The 21,849-nt window shown below is 41.2% G+C and overlaps 1 protein-coding gene across 2 annotated transcripts in view; it reads right to left on the reverse strand.

Moving 5' to 3' along the window:
* Positions 1–21,849, reverse strand: part of SRGAP1 (SLIT-ROBO Rho GTPase activating protein 1) — a 295,272-nt gene that overhangs the window by 39,498 nt on the left and 233,925 nt on the right. Inside the window, exons 9-12 of one of the 2 annotated variants that reach the window (XM_065934719.1) lie at positions 13,762–13,959; positions 13,231–13,315; positions 6,428–6,455; positions 1,405–1,438 (exon numbers count right to left, since the gene is read on the reverse strand). In XM_065934719.1, the coding sequence (XP_065790791.1) occupies positions 1,405–1,438; positions 6,428–6,455; positions 13,231–13,315; positions 13,762–13,959 (345 nt within the window). Of the gene's footprint in view, positions 1–1,404; positions 1,439–1,952; positions 2,056–6,427; positions 6,456–13,230; positions 13,316–13,761; positions 13,960–21,849 lie in introns of both variants that reach the window. The other variant, XM_065934718.1, reaches the window with a different exon arrangement.

Raw genomic sequence — 21,849 nt, forward strand, 5'->3', positions numbered from 1 at the left:
CTTTACTCAGGTAATTGCTAATCCTTCAGCTATCATTAGTATTTCATTTCATATAATGAATTTTGGAGTCAAGAAATAATGAATGTGCATGTTTTAATTGAATTTCACAGACGCCAGATGCTTTGGTAGAAAGTATTTTCCAGGAAGTGAAGCAACGGGCTACACTCCACTGACCATTCAAACAAATCCCCGTGTGTCTCAGTTTCCCCATGGGAAATAGAGGAAACATAACTTTTCCCTTGCTGTGTTACAGTGATATTGGGGGGATCTCAACTGACTGAGCACTTTCCAAAAGTGCAGAGATCACCATACCTGCTGTTTCACGGGTAGGACCAAAGATTCTTTAACACTCCATCTGGAACGAAGAGGAGCTTACAGAAGTTAATTTTCCATGCTGAGTGGTTTGCCCCTCCTTTCATGCCTAAATTTGGTTTCCTTTAACTATTCTCAATGAAAAGTCTTTCAAAAGCATAATACGTGCCTTTCTGTGATCTTAAGCGGTCATTCTGACACTGTGTTATCAAATACAACGGGATCACACATCTACCTCTTAGCTGTTCTGCGTTCTCTCTCTCTGCGAGGCCATCAGCTGCACATCTCAGCGCTTTCATGCGATTGTTCCCCTCTCTCCATCTAATTTGCCCCTGTTTGTAAGCCCTGGGCTGGGAAGCCAGATAATCAAATTTGACAATAATTTTATATTAGATTAGAGCCAATAAGGCTCTTCTGGGTTTAAGGCTAATAGCAACAGACTCGTGATTGCTCTTTAGGTTGTCCAGGGGCTTTCACTCAGTTCCAGGGTTAGGATTCATTTTTAAGGTTGCGAGAGGCTTTAAATTTCTTCATGTATGTACGTTTGTATGTGTCTATCCATCCATATACATGCACACAAACATATATTTTGTAATCATTAGTGTACATATTCAATAAAAGATCTGTCTTTAAAGAACGTAAGACACCGGAACATATTATTAAGGGAGGTTACCAATGATGTAGTTTCCTATATAAATTTAGTCTTCGGAAACATTGAATCCTGTATCGTTCTTTTCTATTTTGTGTAATTTACGTGAGGGTCCAATATCCAGTATTAAATGTGCACTTGGTATTTAATATTGACTCTCTTATCAAATATATACAAAATTTGGTATATTTGCCAAATACATAATGTAAAACCTAGGCATTTATCCAGTTTTACTAGAGGACTAACTCCCCTTAAAATCAGTGTTTGATTTTTATAATTCTTTTCTAAGTAAAACCTATTTATAAACCGGTCTAATTTCCAACTGCAAACACTTTTCTTTTAAAGACCTTAAAAAATCCAATTAAAGCCAAGCATGACTGTGATTTGAAGATGGCATCAAGAGTGAAAGAGGCTGTGCCCGCGACTTCCCTCGAGCACAGTACCTGATGTCTCGCGTGTGAATTCCTTCGTCCTCGGCTAGAAGCGTTATCAGAAATGCAGGGTGAAAAAGAAGACAGAGTAAACACAGCAGAGATCCAGATACAGACCACAGGGCCTTCCAATTTGTCCAATATAATGAATTCCTCAAGTCATGGGAAATCAAAACTTGCTGTGCTTCAAGCTAGCCTAACAATGGACTTTCAAGATATATTTTGTGCCATCTCATTTGCATGAGTAGAACTAAAACATTTTACCAGGTAACTCTTTTCCTTTCTGTACAAATTATTATTATTATTATTTTTTTTTTTTTAAAGAAGAGGGCTTTCTGTTTTGCCAGTATAATAATACCCACATTTATTCCCTCTTCTGAAGGCACTCAAACCAAACAGTCTTTCCTCTCTGACTTCAGGAAATATTATATTGATTTTCTGGGAAAGCAAAGAGCCCCAGGACAGACTTGGACATAATGACCTGCCTCCTTTTATGAGAGGCTGAGACCATTATAGTAAGAAGCGTGGAGATCAGCCACCCAGATGGCTGGTGCCAGTACCTTGATGAATGTTTCCAAATCCCCATTAAACAACTTAGCATTATACTGTGAGCGGGGTCTGGACTTCCTGTGTTTCTGGGGCTTAGGGGGAACATTTGGAGGCCTAAGGGAGGGAATATAATTACTGAGCATGGCAGAAATCAAACAGCAAATGAAACACCCATAGGTCACATCAAAATTACAAGACACAGGAATTCTTCTGTTCCTTCCCCACCCCCATTCCCACCCACGGAGGAGAACAGTCCTTTCCCTTTCCCATTTATTTACTTTGACTTATGCATCAAAACCCATACCAGCTATTTAGTCACAGTATTCTTTTCTAGTAACCGACATTTGTTTGTTTTAAAAATGGTAAGCATCACCAAATGAAACTGCAAGCTCTTTGGCCAAGCATTATAAACCAACATCTGTGTTATTCGATTTGTAAGTCACACAAGACACAATATGTCATAAAAACGAAGACTCTGAAAGATCCCAATATGAGAAATTAAATGTAATATTTTTATTTACAATGTAATTCTTCAAGGCAAATAACATTACATCTATTTGATATCCCTCAGGTAGTTAATGGGATTTTATTTTATGTAAAAGAAGCTATTAATGGGTCACAAGTGAAAAAGAGAGTTTTTTCAAAGCTACTTCTGGGGGCAGTGGGTCCAGGCTCACATGAATTATTGTTTCTTTAAAACAAACTAGTTCACCACCTAACTATCTGGAGAGAATTATGATGCACCTGTTTATTCTCTTCTGAACTCTCTCCATCCCGTCTACTTGCTTTGATGGACAAGTCAGTCTCTCTGGCATAGGCACATCCAGGGTACCAAGGACGATACTTAGAAACCATGCATCATCCTGCTTTGTAACTGGAAAGAGGGAAACTTCTGTCCTCTTCCTTTAGAACGAGGAGAACCAGGATCAAATGCCTCAACTTCGACAACTCTCTCTCCAGGAATACATGGAAGAAGAGACTGAAGACCTTTCTCTGGACATTCCGATTTGAACTCCTTCTTACTTAGAAGGCAGATATGAGGTTACATGGGCTTCCCTGGGGGCTCAGACGGTAAAGAATATGCCTGCAATGCAGGAGACCTGGTTTCGATGCCTGCGTTAAGAAGATCCCCTGGAGAAGGGAATGGCAACCCACTCCAGTATTTCTGCCTGGAGAATTCCACGGACAGAGGAGACTGGTAGGCTACAGTCCATGGGATTGCAAAGAGTCAGACACAATTGAGTAACTAACACTTTCACTTTCATGAGGGTACATACCACACTTGGAAATCAGGTAAAGCCCCTTATTAAGCTGCAAACTCTCTAGGAAGAACTTCCTTTTCAGTTCATTAAAGTTCAAAAAGACCAGTTTAAAAACAAAGGTCCAAGAGTTTATGTGGAAGCCTGGCTACCTTCCCAAGATATCACTACCGCAATTGTGACACCCAGGGGAACAAACTTGCTGATACTGCCTTCCGTAGCCAAATTTTAAGACTGTCCAACAGGTGGGCTCAAATAACTGATGGGGTGTACAGCAAGCAATGCCTGAAGCTCCATAGTGCTTGAGAGGCTGAAAGGAGCCTTTGCAAGTGTCTAGAAGCAAATATGGAAAATTCCACCAAGCAGAAAGTGAATACCTACCATTGCTGAAATTTCTGAAACTTCATTTATACACTGAATTCTGTGCCATTCACTGAAAAAAGGATCTGGTGGGTATAAATAAACAAAACAACTGCCCACCAAGGAATTTAACCACATGTGCTTGACTTCATCCACTCTTTTCCTTATTTTAGAAGTATTTTAAAATGCATAGCTTATTTTTATTCAATATGGTAAGGCCAACAGATCGGAAGACAACTGTCATTGGAAAGATTGTTTCTTACTCACAGTTCCCAAGAGGTGGGGGCACGCTACTGCATGGTGAGGGGAACACGGGGAAATATCAGTCAGGAGGAAGAAACAGTGAGGGAAAATGTGAGCCTCTGCTGTGGTTCCCATGGGAAGGAACAGGCAAGGCAGGGTGAGCAGGCTTAGGATTGGCTAGTCCTTGAATGCAAGGAGATCAAACCAGTCCATCCTAAAGGAAATCAACCATGAATATTCACTGGAAGGACTGATGCTGAAGCTCAAGCTCCAATACTTTGGCCACTTGATGCGAAGAGCCAACTCACTGGAAAAGACCCTGGCACTGGGAAAGACTGAGGGCAGGAGGAAAGGGGGGGACAGAGGATGAGATGGCTGGATGGCATCATCGATTCAATGGATATGAGTTTGAGCAAATTCCATAAAACAGTGAAGGCCAGGGAAGCCTGATGTGTTGTAGTCCATGGGGGTCACAAACAGCCGGACACAACTGAGTGACTGCATGACAAGTCCTTGAATACTTTCGGTGGGCTCTGGGGCATGGGAGCTGCCCCTAGTTGTCTGGCAACCGGCCTTCGGGTGGCTGGAGAAGGTAAATAGCGGCCCTATGTATAAAGGCTTGAAAAAGGGAGTGGTTGAGGGTATGAGCTCTGGTTGCTTTATATACAAAAGGCACACTTTGTAAGAAAGCTCTTTACTATCTCTAGGAACTGACTAACCGTTAGAGGGACAGTCCCTCCAGGATGAGCAAGGCCCCAGGAAGACAAAGCATCAAATACAGAAACTAGAAAAATGTGGCTATTATGACAAGGTCCAATAGAACTTCACATTTGGTGCTATCTGGAGCAGTTGATGAAGCTAAGGGAATAGGAACATAAGTTCATTCTGTTTGGTTACTTATTTGCGGGACAAGCAAATATTGCAGCTGGTGGCAAAGCCCTGGATAATTATTTCTGCATCGCTGAGAGATGCAGAGTACCTTCTGGCTGAGGCTAACAGAGGAATGTCTTGAGTCTTCTACCTAAAGTCTGAAAAGTGCCTCTCCTGATGAATCTAGAGTATGAAGCAAAGGTGAAAATACTAAAGCTGGGACAGGAACCTGAGGTTCGAATAAGCCATCTGAGAGTTCATCAAGGTACTTCCCACGGCAGAGTTGGCTTGGCAGGCAGACTGGCGTACTGAGGGTTCTGGCTCTATTGTGTACACGCCAGGGCAACGCCAGATTCTACATTCATTCAACATTCGAACGGTATGACTCGTTCTGGGCCTGTACCTGCTACACAATTTCTGGATAATCTGGCTTTCCATGTAGAATGCCCATGTGGATGAGAGGAAGTACTAGTTAGAAGGATGCGAACATTAAGTCTGCTGTGGTGGTTGAGTCGCTAAGTTGTGTCCAACTCTTGCAACCCCATGGACTGTAGCCTGCCAGGCTCCTCCGTCCATGGGATTCTCCAGGCAAGAATACTGGAGTGGGTTGCCATTTCCTTCCCCAGGGGATCTTCCAGTCTGCTGGGCAATTATATTAATAGTGGTCATTGAGAATTTACATATTTGTACTCGTGCCTTTAAAAAAATCTTTTAAAAGGGTGCCTTATATGAATTATAATTTATAAACAGGTAAAAGAGTTGACACTATAAAGGAGACATTAACCGTGACACAAGTGATATATAACTATGCAGGAGTAATATGCCTCTTTGTTACTGACATAGGGAAGAAAAACCAGTATTTTACCTAAAACCAGTTTAGGTAAGTCAGTAGCTATATCTTTCTAGTTGGTTCACCAAGATAGAAAAGGGGTTTCCTTTTGAATAAACGACCTAGCAAGAACATCACAGAATCTGAAAATCAACTTGACCATTACTGCAATAGACAGACCAGTGCTCTAAGTGCCTCCTACCTCAACGAGAGCTCAACTTTAAAAGTGCAATATCTTGTTGTATCAATTAGAATAATTTCTGGCTCTGGCACAAAATGTTGGCAGAGAAAAAGAAAAGTTGCCATAAACTTTCCCGAACCCAAATCAGAACCTGCTTCCAAAAAGGCTTTTCCTTCTCAGCAGTGGCTTCAAAATCCTTCCAAGAATTTATAAAAGGGGGGAAAAAGGGAAGAACAAAAGGAAGCACAATACTGTACTAGGCATTAAAAGTTAAAATTTTAAAGCAAACCAAACAGGGACTGAGCTAAAATCTAAGAATATTCAACATAGCTCTAGTTTTTATGACATACAGGAGCAAGAAGTAACTAGCCAGACACTGTACATACGCACATAATATTGCTTGTTAATTAAATTACCAAAAGTCTTATCAGACTCTTTTTAGAAACTTAAAGTGCTTTGGATTGGATAAATCAAACCCATTCAATTTCTATCCTTTTTTTTTTTTTTTTTTAACTGAGGCTGCTCATTAAAGAGGTTTACAATTCCAGTGGGAAATCCTCAGATCTGCCAGGGCAAATCTGGTTTCGTGAGAACCCCAAACACTTCCTGTTACTGTCTTGTCAAGCCCAAACTATCTTCCAAGTTCATTAACAAAATATGTTCATTCTTGCAACATTTAATTGGTTGCTGGTTAACAGAGAGAAGAGAGTGAGACACAATGAATATGTTAAAATATTTTCCTACCTTGTAGTCATATATTCAGCTCTATGACCTGCAGAAAAAAAAAAAATAAGTCAACTGAATGGAATCAGTGGAATGCATTTGGTAATCTTTTATATCATCTGTCCCTTGATTTATGATGCTGAGTTTATAATAACTCACACATTTTACGGTGGACAGCATGAAGACAGCATATAAAGATAGACAAAAAATTCAAAGTAAGTATTTCATGAAACCTATACATAAAACTTTATAAATTCCATAGATTAAAGAAATGTTTCACTTAACAATTTGAGGCAGGGAGCTTTATTTTTTATTATTATTTTTTAAACAAGAAATAGTTGCCTGATCTTAACTGTAAGCTCAAAGATGAAATACAAATAAAACACAACCAAGATTTCAATGTTAGTTGTTCCCTCTGTCTTAACTGATAACTGTGAGAGAGAAGACGGGGGTCACGCAGGATTAGGAGAACTCAATTTCTTTTAAGTTGGTGTTCTTTTGAGAATATGAAATCAGGCAGAGAAGTTGTACTTTACAATCAGAAATGACATTTGCAGATATTAAAGTACAAGGACATTAAATGATGTTACATTATATCAACTAGTAAGCTAAAGGCCTTTCACAGAATTCCCTGTCATTTAAAACACAAGGTTCTTATACATTCAGGCTTCTTGGTTTGTTTTAAGCAGCTCTCTTTTTGTGGTGCTCTAACAATCTGGAGAAGGAAACGGCAACCCACTCCAGTATTCTTGCCTGGAGAATCCCAAGAACGGAGGAGCCTGGTGGGCTACAGTCCACGGGGATGCAAAGAGTCGGACACGACTGAGCGACTTCACTCAACAATTTGAGCTAATTTCAAGTCTGAATATATCTATGGTGGCTGTCTGTTCTTTCTTATGTTTAGGGTGGAGTAGTGGGAAGGGGTGTGGGAGAGTTGAACCATTCAACTGGTCTGTTTGCAAAATGATGATCCAGCCCTGAAAATGCTTGAAAACACAGTTGGCAGAGAAGCGTCATGTTGCAGCGCCAACAGGTGATACCAGCCCATCAGATCACAATGCAGTGATTCAGGCTTGTAGGGCAAGACCAATACAACAATGGTAGAGAGCGCTGGCTTGCTGGGAACTGTGAATGAATACTCCCAGGCTGCAATAGAATCTTTTACCCTATCATCTGCTTTTGAATAACAAGTAACCTAAAGTATTTGGTTAATGTCTATTTACTAAATAGGAGGCACCAGTTCATATCAGAGCAAAACTTTCTCAACACAGATGCAGGCTACTGTAAATCTTGGTAGACTCTATCCCTGGCCAAGATTTGGGGTTGGGGAGCGGGAAAAGGAGATGAATCTGATTTTTTCCTCCACTACCCAGTTCTACCTATCATTTAACTATAAGTTCCTTCCTTTTGCTGGCTTTCTGCTACTTTAAAAATAAAAGATAGACACAGAAGTCCAGAAGAATTTATAATAGTTATTCCTAAATGGATGGGAGAAAAGGTCTATGGGAAAGTGGAGAGAGCAGACGGTGAGCTGAGCGTGATGTCCTAGGGGACGGCCTTCAGCAGGAGGGTGGCTGTACAGGGTTAATGCTCAGAGAGAAGACAGGGCTGGAGGTTAAGATTTAAGAGTTGTTACTCTTTAGACTGTGTTGGGGCCATGAGAGCGAGCTGAGATCACCCAGAGTGAGTCAGTAGAATGAACAAAGGATTGAAGGCGGAGGAAATAGCTGACTTCTACTGTATTGTCATCTTGCATACTTTATTACAACAAAAAAGTATGACATAAAATACATGTATTAGTAACAACAATAAAAACAGCAGTGATATCTAGCATTTATCGACACTGTTCTAAGCACTTTCTGTAGAGTAACACCATTTTTACAACTTTATGAAGTAGGAACTATAACGTTGCTAGACTGAGCCTACAGAAGACTAAGTGACTCGTCCGAGGTCGCTTGGTCAGTATGTGGTGGGTCTGGCACTAAAGTCCAGGTTTGTTTTAATTCTAGACCCAAGCTCCCAAATATATTGTGAAATGTAAATCTTTTTCTCCCCAGCAAATACTCAGAAAAACCCTAGAAGACAGGTAGAGATATCGGTCTGCCTCATACGGATAAAGCCAAATACAAAATACTGAAGATTTAATAAATTAAATAAGTTTTAAAACAACTTTAATACCTATCAAATTAAAGAGAACCACAGAGGTTAATAACTTCCAAGTGATTCAAAAAGATGCTAATGATAATTCCTTAGAAACTCAATGCTTTACAATGTTGAAATTTACTGAACAGTCTCTAGATTTAGAAAATGATCGTATATAAAATGGCTTAAAATCATTTTGCTCCATCCATCCATGGTTAATAGTATTTGATAAAAAATTAAAAACCTATAAAAGATACATTTTGATTAATGAATCAAGAGCAAGCTTTGTGAGAAGCATCATTCACAGTGTAAGTACCACCACCACATTCATTGTTTTTTTCTGCTAATAGTCTTCAGTGTGTCCTAACTGATGAATGAGGTTTTATTTTTTAATCAGTATCATCATTAACAGATCAATAACACACAAGCTTAGAAGAAATCTGCTTCCCAGAGAAATGTGAAAGCTTCCAGCGGTCTGAGGATTAGATTTCAATCACTTTCATTGGAAGGCTACTTAATTATTAAAAACAACAGACAACTCCTTCTTCTACCCCAATACAAGCCATATGGAGGAAAAAAAAAATGACCCAGGATTATCTTACTCTTGGTACAAACAGCTACTTTGACTACTTTTAAAATTTTACTTGAGAATTAGGAAGTGAATTATTTTTCAAGCCCAGATGTATTTTACGTCCATAGAGTAAAAGTGAAAACCAAAATATAATTTGGTGGCAATCTGAGTCCCCAAACTAGATAAAATATTTAAAACGCATGCAGCTCACACTGAAGGGAGGCATACTGGATTTTGTCCCTAATAAATGATTGATAAGGACTTGTGCCGTTACTTTCCAGCCCTTTATCTTTCTTAAAAATACCAACTACTGCAGTACTTTTCTAAAAAAAAAAAAAAAAATTATTCACAATCAGCTTTTCTTTCAAAAGTATGTTTGTACTCAAAGACAAAGGAGTGAGTGATGATACTCTATTTAATTCCTTTGTCAGAAACCTTATGTCCTGAGCTAAAACCAATATAACATGGAACTCAGTTTTCAGAGTTAGATTATCTATGTTTAGCAAAAATTACACTGATTTTTACAACCCTTTAACTCCAAATGCTGCGTGAAGCTCCAAATGCTCAAAGAAGCCATGTGAACACCAAGGCTCATTACTAAAAAGGAACAAAATTTCCCTGCCTCGGTTTTACAGGCATGTAGCTCATTTTCCATGCTCGATTTAACTTCTCCTATTTAAAAACAAAGACATCACAAAATGATATAACGGTGTTGCTGAAGGATGAAGAAGATGACGATGACGCCTTTGACCTTAACTCATCGTGTGTTTTTTTTCTATTTCAGTTGTTTTCAAAGATTTGGACTTCTGAATTTTGACAGTGCCACTTTAAGAGCCCAATCTGGTTGCTCTGCAGTGTTGTAAATCAAAGGACTTACTGGGCCATTGGTAGCCTGCCAAAAGCGAGCAGGAGACAGGCCAACCACATGTCCGCAGTTACAGTTTCAGCTGCGGACGATCAACTGCTAAATCCCCGAGTTAGGCTCTGTTTGTTTTACTACGAAGGCAGCTTTTGCAGCAATGAGCCTAGTGTAACTCAGAGATGTGGTTTCTATATAAGAAGTCAAGACTGTCCCCAAACGCACTGTTTAATTCTGACCTGGTAACCTGAGTTAGCCAACCCCAGAGTTGGGGACCTTCTTAAGTGCTCGCCATAGGATAATCTCACTGTGGGACAGGCGCCAGGAACTTTCCTGGTCTCCCTTGGTGTAAACCTATTAATGTGAACAGGGCTTGCGTGGAAGGCTGAAGGGCTCACAAGAGCTAAAAGACGGGGCATGTCGTCCACGCTCGGTCTCCTGCTGGGCAAAGCTGCCAGCATCAAGCCCAGGCTGTGCCCACAGCTGTGCGCCGCCAAGTCTGCACGCGAGCAGGGCTGGGGGCAGAGAGGTCTGCAGCCAGCGTCTGCTGGCCCCGGATGAGAACAACCCAGTTTCTGGTGCAGAAAAAGTCCGATTCAGTGGACATCTGGAATACCTGAACACAGCTTGTGTCACTAGGACACTGGAAACCACTGAAAGAAATCACAAGAGGAGAAGTTCTGGCAGAGAGTTCACCAGGTATGATATAGTTTTATACAGTTCAGCAGCTAAAGATAGAATCTGGCTAAAATATAGCCCTAGCCAATAATGGCATATAAAATCATATCAACCAGTGGGGCTTCCTCTCCAGGAGACAGGAGGGAATCTATGTAGAATGAGTACCATAAAGGTTTCAGAATGTGATCAGAGTATTAACACATGTCTGCCTGCAGTGCCAAGAATGAATTCACCCATTAATTCTTTCCCTCCAACTCACAATTTCTTAAGTGGTGTCTCTAGTCCTGTAAGTATTCAGCTGCACTTAAGATAATTTAGGCTTTGGGACTGGCGATGACCTTGGGGGCATCACCGAAACACAAGGCATTTGTGAAAAATGGAAAAAAAGAAAAAGACTTCACATATTATGAGGAGAAAAATAAGAAAAAGACATAATAGCTGAGGTAAGACAATTATTCAAAGGAAAAAAAGGGCTTTTTCTTTTTTAAGGTTCAAACTTCTGTTACAGAAGAACTGTAAGACCGGTACAGAGAACATCCTTCTACCTTCACATAGATTCCCAACTGATAACATTTCACAATAATGACTTTATTTCCTTCTCTCTTCCTCATTCTTACATATGTCTTTTTTCCTGAACCATCTGAAAGTAAGTTGCTGAATTAGGACAGTTAGCAAGCATTTCTTAATAATAAGGATATTTTCCTTCATAAATTTATCATATCTAGGAAAATGAAAAATTCATTCAATAATGTAATATAGTCTATATTTAAATTTCCCCAATTATCAATAAAGCATCTTTTATAACTTTTGATTTTTGATTCACAATCTAATGAATGTTTACACAATTTAGTTTCTTGATTTTTTGGTCACCTGATGTGAAGAGCTGATTCACTGGAAAAGCCCCTGGTGCTGGGAAAGATTGAGGGCAGGAGGAGAAGGGGATGAGAGAGGATGAGATGGTTGGATGGCATCACTGACTCAGTGGACATGAGTTTGGGCAAACTCTGGGAGATATTGGAAGGACAGGGAAGCCTGGCTTGCTGCAGTCCAACGGGTTGCAGAGTCAGACACAACTTAGCAACAATAATTTTTTAAGACACTTTTTAGTACTTTGTTATTATTATTTTTTTTCTAAGTAAAATTGGTGCTTTATCTTAGAGTCTGGCATTCTAACTGCAATTTCAGGTTATGACGACCTTTCCACATGTGGACATTCCCTGAGGATAATGGGTCCTCTGGGGGAGACTAGGAGGTAAGGTGATGGAAACACCTTGTTTTCTGGACAGGAAAGTTCTAAAACTGTAGGAGGCAAGAGTTTAGGTCAACTCTTTTCAGCCTGAGTTGTTCATACAACTCACTCCCTGATTTCCCTCTCCCACCTGTATTGTCTTTCACTTTTTATAACTTCCAGCAAGCTCTAGTGTGAAAAATAAGAATCAAATGTGTTACAGACTGGTACTGAGGTACTTAGGCCAGGGACCTGGTGGTTTTTTCTTCCCCTTTCTAAATTTCACAAAGATGAAAAGAGAAAAACATCTACACTATCCCCTTTGCTTGTAATCCTTTCTCCTCAGTTTTCCCATCTGTGAAAAACGGGGAAATTAGTAGTGCTCAGTTAAATACACAGCTCAGAACAATGCCTGGCACACAGGGGGCTTTCTATAAGTGGTTGCTATTATTGGTTTTGTTTTTACTACATATAGTAATAGAATTAAACTATTTCTCAACTAAGACCAATCTTACTGGGGCGGGGGTGGGGGGTTTGGGGGGGATGCACCCAAACTGTTTTAACTGGTTTCTAGAGTCCAAAAAGGCAGTAGATGGGACAACAAATACCAGCCCATTTAAACAAAAGGGGTAGGACTGGAAGGGTGGGGACGTACGCCGAGGAAAGGAAGAAGTGACTGCGGCAGAGGCTGTCAGCAGGTGGGAAGAGGCGCAGTTCCTTATGCTTCTGTACGCTTGGAAGCACTGGGGCTCTGAAGACCCTTCTTTGCAGCTGTTTTGGTTTTTCAGCCCTCCCTAGATTTCACTGTTCTGCCTCCAGGTTACCATACAGTTTATAAGGAAAATAATTTCGGAGAATTCCCTGGTGGTCCAGTGGTTAGCACTCTGCCCCCCTTATGGATGGGAGCCTGGGTTCCGTCCCTGCTTGGGGAACTAAATCCCATAAGTTGTTTAGTCACTCAGTCATGTCTGAGTCTTCTGCGACCACATGGACTCTAGCCCGCCAGGCTCTTCTGTCCATGGGATTTTCCAGGCAAGAATACTGGAGTGGGTTGCCATTTCCTTCTCCAGGGGATCTTCCCGACCCAGGGACTGAATCCACGTCTCCCGCTTGCCAGGTGGAACCACTGAGCCACCTGAGAAGTATGGCACAGCCTCCAAAAGAAAAAAGGATAAAAGGATATAGTTCCAGGGAACATCTGATTCTTACACAGATAAAGCCAAATCTAAACATATGCTGTTCTCTGCTTCTTCCAGCACAAATTCACAGTTCATATTCTTCATGGAACACATACACGACACAAGATACAATCCAGGTCATCTCCCCAACTATGTCAGATAACTGACCTTCTCCCAGCGTCCTCTGCAACAAGTCATGCTTGGCTTGGAGTTTTGTGATGAGATTACTACCTTCCAAATATTCTCTGAGTTTCTGCAAAAGGAAAGATACATTTTTAACTTTAAAAGAAACTATCTAATGTCAAGGAACTTCCCACAGGATATCTAAAAATCCAGCCATTCTTACCTTCTAGATCCTAGAATCTTGCTATGCAAAGTGTGGTTCTGATGCAGACTAGCAGCATCAGCCTATCAGAGGTGTGACCTCTCAGTGCCCCCCACGCCACGACTGCTGAGATCAGAACCTGCATTTTAACAAGCTCTCATGGTGACGTGTATGTTCACGAGATCATTTTAAAGTTCTGTTTTAGAGCAGCCCTCTAACTTTGTCTGCACCATCTCCTAAACTGTATCCCAGAATGGCTGAATTGGGAACTCTGGTCTTAATAGAGAACCCTAGATGACTCCGATGCAATTCCAAAAGCAGAGCTGGGGGACCCCAGACTGAGCCCCAGGAGGCGGGGGGAGCAGCGGGCGTACCATGAAGTAGAACTGCTCCGTCTCCTGCTGGTTGGCCCTCCTCTTGGCGATGCTGGGCTTGCTCAGATAGGTTTCAGAGACCGTGGACTTCACAGACTCTGTGGAGCGGCTGTGCTGGAAGCATTCAGAAACGTCGTAGTCCTCGATCGTGACCATATCCTGTATTGTCTGCAGGGTGGCCTCAGTCGTTTTCTTAACCTGGGAATAGGAGCGCATCTCTCCAGTGAGTACCTAATTTCATGAATCCCACACTCAGTGAGAAACCACTGTCAGTCAGAAATGGGACATAGGCCCTCCCGTCCAAAGCTCAGAGTCCACTGGGGGGACAGCAAGGAGATCAAGCCAGTCCATCCTAAAGGAAATCAACCCTGATTATTCATTGAAAGGGCTGATGCTAAAACTCCAATACTTTGGCCACCTGATGCAAAGAGCTGACTTATTGAAGACGACCCTGATGCTGGGCAAGATTGAGGGCAACGGGAGAAGGGGGCGACAGGATGAGATGGTTGGATGTCATCACCAACTCAATGGACGTGAGTCTGAGCAAGCTTGGGGAGATGGTGAAGGACAGGGAAGCCTGGTGTGCTGCAGTTCATGGGGTCTCAAAGAGTTGGACACAACGAATGAACAATAACAGCGGAGAGAGACAGGTAAACAATACCTCATATCAAAGATATAACGAGAAGCTTTCTTCAAAATTATCCTAAGGAGGACATCATTCATATATGAGTTCCTGTAAATCTCATGTATCACTGGGTACTCTCTCAGCTGCATTTTATTTTAAAGAACTTTCAGTTTAACTGAAGTGAAATTACACACAGAAAAATGCATAAATAATAAATATGGCTTTATGAATTATCACCCACTGAACACATTCATGGGACTACCACTCAGATAAAGAAATCTAGTACATTATGAGTACCCTGTGCTTCTCCCAATCCCATGCTTTTCTCCTCCCCAAAGGTAGCTACTAAGTACTATAGTATGTAGGATTTTTGTCTTGCTTCTTTTGCTCAACTTCATATAGTAAGATTTAGTCATTTCTTATGAGTATACTATTTCACTGCTGAATACTCAATGTAAGAATACATTATAATTCATCCCTTTTACTGTTGATAGATGACTTATTTCTGGTTTGGGGCCACTATGAATAATATTGCTATGAACACATTTTTGTTGGGCCACACATACTTGAGTAGACTTGCTGGTTATTGGGTATTCCAGACTGTTTTCCAAAGTTGTTATTCTCATTTGTATTCCCACCAACAGGAGGAGAATTCCTATTACTCCACATCCTCAACAACTGGTACTGTCAGTTTTAATAAATTAAACCATTGTGTTGATGGAACTTCCCTGGCAGTTCAGTGGTTAAGATTCTGCACTTCCATGGCTGGGTGCATGGGTTTGTCCCTGGTTGGGGAACTAGGATCCTACATGCCTTGTGGCATGGCCAAAAGAAAAAACAAAAACCAAATAAATCATTACACTGGGTGTGTAACCGTATCACATTGTGGTTTTAACATGCATTTCTCTGACGGTTGAGATTGACCACATCATCACATGTTTAAGGCAATTTAGATTCTGTTTCGTGGACACAGTTTGTTTAAATCTCTTGCTCAATCTTATACTGGGTGATGAGCCTTTCTTATACTGATCTGTAATATGTATATGGATTTTCTGTTAGCTATACGTGTTGCAAATATCTTTTCCTACTCTATACTGTGACTTTTTACTCTCTCTATAGTAATTTAGATGAACAGTCTTTAGTTTTAATGTAATCAATTTACCAATCCTTTCCTTTGAAATCAGGGTTTTTTGTGCCCTATTTAAGAAATATTTTCCCATCTCATAAGTAGCATACTATTTTATGCTATATTCTGGGAACTTTTCAATTTATCTTCCACAATTAGGCTGTACTCCACCTTTGCTTATCAGAATCTTTGTAAATTGATATAACTTAATCCTTTTCCCAGATAATGTACTGTAGCCTGCTAGGCTCCTCTCCATGGGATTTCCTAGGCGAGAATACTGGAGTGGGTTGCCATTTCCTTCTCCAGAAGATCTTCCGGACCTAGGGATTGAACTTGTATCTCTTGCATTGGCAGGTGGACTCTCTACCACTGAGCAACCAGGGAAACCTGTACAGAGTTTAGAACATCTTAAAACCAATCACTTTTCCTGAATTATACACTTTTTTTGGGTAATGTTTCATAACAAGATATATGTAAATATTTGTATACATTTATATATAAGACATTATTGTGATCTAGTCAGCATTCATTTAGCTTTATCCATATAATTCTTACATTCTTTGATTTCTATCTCTTACATTTTTAAGAACACCTTTTAGAAATTCTTTTCTTTTAAAAAAAAACATAGTTGACTTAGAATATTATGTTAGTTTCAGGTGTTCAGCAAAGTAATTCAGTTATATACACACACACACACACAGTTTTTTAGATTCTTTTCCATTATAGGTTATTGCAAGATATTAAATATAGTTCTCTGTGCTATACAGTAAATTCTCATTGCTACATCTGTATCACAATAAGGAGAGGGAGTGACAGAAGAAGAGATGGTTGGATGGGATCATCAGCTCAATGGACATGAGTTTCAGCAAGCTTCGGGAAAGGGTGACGGACAGGGAAGCCTGGTGTACTGCTGTCCATGGGGTCGTAGACAGACACAACTTAGTGACTGAATGACAGATATCTACTTATATACAGTAATGTGCATCTCTGAATCCCATACTCCTAATTTATCCTCTTCTTGCCCCCCGGTAACCATAAATTTGTTTTCTATTTAGAAATTCTTTTTAGCATGAATCTGCTGGCAGTGAACTCAGTCTTTATTGATTTAAAAACGTCTTTTATTTCACCTTCAATTCAGAAAGATATCTTTTCTCCCCTGGTGGGCAGTTACTTTCTTTTAGTACATTTAAGATATCACTGTACCTTCTTGTGGCTTCCATGTTCCTGTTGAGAAGTTTACTGTCAGTTAATCATACTTTAAAAGAACTCTGCTTTCTTTCTCCAGCTGCTTTTAAAGTTTTTTACAGTTTAACTATAATGTGTCTAGGTAAGGATTTTAAAAACATATATTCAGGCTTCTTGAATTGTGTGGTATTTTTCTTAAGCTCTGATAACACTTCAGATAAAATTATCTTTGCAAATATCAACTCTACTTTCTTCTCTATCATTTTTTTCTGGGAGTTTAATTATGTCCTCTGTAACTTACCATTCTGTTCATATTTTCTATCCTTTTGCTTTTCCATGATGCATTTTGATTACTTTCTTCTAATTTGTCTTTCATTTTGATAATTCACTCTACCACTGTGTCTAATCTGTTAAAACCATGCACCAATTTATTAATTTGGGTTTTTCTGTATTTTGGTATTTCTATATTTCTCAACTCTAGAATTTCTGTGTGGTTCATTTTCAAATTTATTTCACTGTTCGTAGGTTATAATAGTGCCCTGCTGAAATCTAAGCTTGGCTTTTATCTCCTTAAACACAGTAAAGAGATCTTTTACAGTTTGTTTCTGATAGTTTGTTTCTATTGTCTATTATGTCTTCTGGCTACCACTCATGATGTCTTGTCTCCTTATGTACCTAATTATCTTTGCTGGACATTTTTTGTAGAATTATTTGAGCTCCAAGGTGAGATTATCATCCTGAGAGAATATTTGTTGATTTTTCCAAGTCATTAGGGGCACTAATAGTTCAGAATCACTAGATTTTACTTCTGCTCAAAATAATCTGATGCTCTTCCTTTTGGGAATGTATGGTTCCTTACATCATGGATTTCAGGCTTGGCCATGTACCTTGCCCTGGACGGTGAAACGTTGAAAGAATTAGCTGAGTGACTCAGTTCATCACTACAGAAAGGAGAAATATGTTCAATTTTTAAACAATATGTTTAGTGCAATATGTTTTTGAAATATGCTCAACTTTTTGTTGTTTATTTGAACAATAGAATACTGTTTAGAGAAGAAACACTAGCTATCAGTGCTGGTTCAGAGGCTTGGAGAGGTCATGTGACAGAGAAAATTTTAAAAGGAGGCAAAAATTTAACAGACTTAGTCATTATTCCTGAGGATATGCACAATGCAAAGGACACTGAGAAAAAAGCATACTAATGATGACTTTAAAAATAACATTAGAAGTAGTTACTTTAAGGCATGATTATATATCTATAGGCTGAAGGAGAAGACTCACCATCTTGTAGGTGATGTAAGTGAGATGGTAGAACGAGAGGTCTGCTGTTCACATACCCCCACAGTAACAATACTTTGGCAGCCATCCATGGACAAATGTCTTTGTGGGAGCTTTGGGGTCTAGGTGGGAACTTGTAAAACCTCGGACCGATATGAGAAAGCTGTTGGCAGGCTTGCCGACCTTGGTCCCGGCAACAGGACCTGGAAATAGCTCCGTGCCCTTGTAGACTCAGCCACAATCCTGTTTGGCATTGGTCCTGCCACCAGCACTATCTGCCTAGGGACCCAGGAGGGGTCAAGCCCACCTGTGCCCCAAATAACCTTGCTGACCTTGGCCTTAGCTGTGGACCCTAGAGCAGCTCATGATGCAGGTGCGGTTCTCCTCCAAGCCTTGGTCTGAGAGCAGTCCTATTGCCCAGGGACCTGCCAAGAGGCACGCTTGTGTACTGGGAGCAGGCCCACCAACCTCAGTGCAACTGTGAATGATACAGTAGCCCTGTAACTTGGATCCAATACCTCTCAGCAATGGCCTATGAATAATTATAGCTACCCTGGAGACTCAACAAGAAATAAGCCCATCTGTGTTTCCAGAGGCAGGCCCACTAAACTTCAAAGTCCAACTTTGGATCCTGAAGCAGCCTTGTACCTTGAATGCAGTTCCTCTCAGTAGTGGTCCAAGAGCAGCCCTGCCTATCTAGGGACCAGGAGGGAGACACGCTCATCTGTGCCCCCAGAGGCTGGCCTGCATGCAGACCTTGGTGCCAGCTGTGGACCCTATAGTGGACTTGTGACTCAGATCTAGCGATGCTCCGCTGCAGGCTGGGGCCAGCCCTGCCCTCCAAGGATCTGGCCAGTGACCTAGCAGGTGCCACACCCACCCAGGCCCTTGGGAACAGACCCAGAGACGATGGCCCATACTGTGGACCAGCAGCAGTCATGCGATTCCTGTCAATCTCAACAATACTATTTTTCTCTTTTTTAACGTCTTTCTCAGAAGTAAGTGTCAAGGTTAAATTTGGAACTGTCAGGAAGAATAAAGGATGTGATAGAAGCCATCAGACACAGTGGCTGGGACTACATATTATCCCACGGGATGTTCTTGATGAAGAAGAACACCAACTTCTGACACACACAGGCCATGTTAATAAGTCACAGGGGAGAATATAATGAGGCAAATGGGAAACAGCTAACACGAGGCTTGTAACGACTCCCCATCAGTAGCAGGGAGACGCAGCTGGCTTCGGTAGAGGAGAAGCCAAAAACACAAGGGATTATGAAAAATCCTGAAGAACGTGAGATACTAGGGGAGTGTCCAGGTGGCCTGGACTCCGAGATGCGGGTCCAAATGAATGATGGGGGAGAGGAGATTTCTGTGGGTTTCTGCAGATGGGCGCTTTTGCCTTTCTTCCCCCAAGACATTACAATTCTTAGGGAAAACAAGATGTCTCCTTTTCTGAACACACTGGTTTAGTCTAGCGCTGCTGCAATAGAGTGCCACATACTGTGTGGCTTAAATAACAGAAACTTATTGCCTCGTAGTTTTGGAGGCCAGAAGCCCGAGATCAAGGTGTGGGCAGGGCTGGCGCCTTCTGAGGCTGTGAGGAAGGAGCTGTTGCAGCCCTGCCTTCTTGGCGTATAGACGGCCATTGTCTTAGGCTTCTGTCTTCTCTCCATCTGGGTTTCTGTGTTCAAATTTCCCCTTAATATGAGGACATCGGTCACACTGGTTAGGTTCACCCTAATCATGGCACTTTTAACTTGACTGTTTTAGTCGCTAAGTCGTATCCAACTCTTTTGGGACGCTGTGGACTATAGTTTGTCAGGGTCCTCTGTTCATGGTATTTCCCAGGCAAGAATACTGGAGTGGGTTACTATTTCCTTCTCCAGTGGATCTTCCTGACTCGGGGATCAAACTCGAGTCTCCTGCATTGGCAGAGAATTCTTTACCACTTTACCACCGAGTCATCTTAACTTGATTACCTCTGTGACAACACCATATTTTCTGAAGTACTGGGGGTTAGGACTTTAACATATGAATTTTGGGGGGGGTATACAATTCAACCCCTAACACAGACACAATTTTATGGCACTGGGCCTTGTGTCTTGCACCTGCTGCAGGCCTATTCATCCTTTGAGGCTTGTCACTCCATTGGTAAAGGTACACCCTGAGCCCTGTCCTACCTCCCACTTAACTACTCCCTCCTTGCCAACACTGACCTTGAAAGTATTTAAATTACAGCACTGTATCATTTCAGATGTAGTAAAAGTTAGGAGAAAGAGACCGCATACATCCACACACACGTGAATTGGATTAATGCCATAGTTAATAGACCAAGTATACAGAAACTTACTGCTGGCACAGGCCATATAAGGCAGGGGCAGGCGGCATACTTTTGTTGCCCCTGGTACCTCAACAGCGGGCAGAGATGCAGGTGACCTTATCAGTGCTGGGTAAAGCGTGGCCAGATTTGAAAAAACAGTCCAACTTTTGCTACCCCTCCCCTTGGTTTGGGAAAGGGTCATATCACCATTCCAGACGAATTCACACTAGCAATCGACCTACTTGCATTTAAGATGCAACTTTAAAATCTACATACTTGCATTTGAGACGCCTGTTTACAAGAGGCCTGTTTACAAATACCAGGCTCTCCTGACTTCTGAGAACAAAATTTTCTGAGCAAAATTTATTCTCAGCAATGATACAACTTAATCTAAAGATAAGAACATCATCATTGCCTAGAGCTCTCTGAACAATGTCTCTGAGTCAGCCACATCTCAGAAAGCCTGCCTTCCTACGGCTGCTAGACTCTGATTTAATGACCCATCTGGGTGGACCTGTTACCAACAGGGGTCTGATAAGCATGATCTCAGATGCATTTCTCATGAGCACCTATACCACACTGTATAGAAGGCCTCTGTCTTCTGTCTCCACTGGGAGCACCTTGAGGTCAGGGACACCTTATTAACCAGCACAGTGTCTGGAACACAGCATATTCTCCAGACAGCAGTGAAAATGAACTGAATGAATGGTGGATGCTGAAGTCTCCCTCCTTCCAAATCGTCAGACGCCAGAGGAATGCTTGGCACACACTAATAACATGGGGTCTCCTTGCTGACGGTCATCCTGAGCTCTGCCATTTTCTTCTGGATGTCCTAGCCTGCCGATCGCTTTTAGACCATTTGCAGAAACTCTTCTCATTCTGCTTCGTATTCTCCTGGATCGGGGCCCTCCCTCCAGTAAATTAAAGCTTATTTGAAACAAAATACAAATACACACACACACACAGACCCCTTCTAAAAATACATGTTTTCACTGAAAAACAGTTGATCCTCTTTTCAATTTTGGCCAAGATGATGTTATCACTTAAGAGACAAATGGCACTTAGCTTTTACTTGGGCTTTTACTGTCAAGCTCATCAGTAGAAGGTTTCAGGCAAGTAAGAATCACTTAAATAAAGAAAAATAAAGCTAAAGCCACAGAGATCATCAGACACAGCAATCATGATTATACGTGGTTATCAAGCTTCACATCATACATCAAGTCTTAGAAGAATCTGACAACTGCCCTTAAGAGTCTGATCAATGATGGACATGACTTGGGATTTTGCTGCAGTCAGTGGTATTAGGGGAAGTGTGGGAGGGAGATGTGATTCTTCTCCCACAGATAGAAATGTAAAGCAGATAGGTTAGGGGGTCCCCAGAGAAGGACAACCAGGAATGAATGGCTTTCTTGACATAAGAGGAACCACTGTAGCCTCGGCTACTTTGTGATCTGAGCCCAACGCTTGCCCTTGAACAGGTTTCAGTAATCCACGATCTCAAGGGACCACAGAATCGTCTGTCAAACAGTAGTGCAGTGAAAAGACAGTGTT

This window comes from Muntiacus reevesi, chromosome 4 (genome assembly GCF_963930625.1).
Source record: "Muntiacus reevesi chromosome 4, mMunRee1.1, whole genome shotgun sequence".
Classification (NCBI taxonomy): domain Eukaryota; kingdom Metazoa; phylum Chordata; class Mammalia; order Artiodactyla; family Cervidae; genus Muntiacus; species Muntiacus reevesi.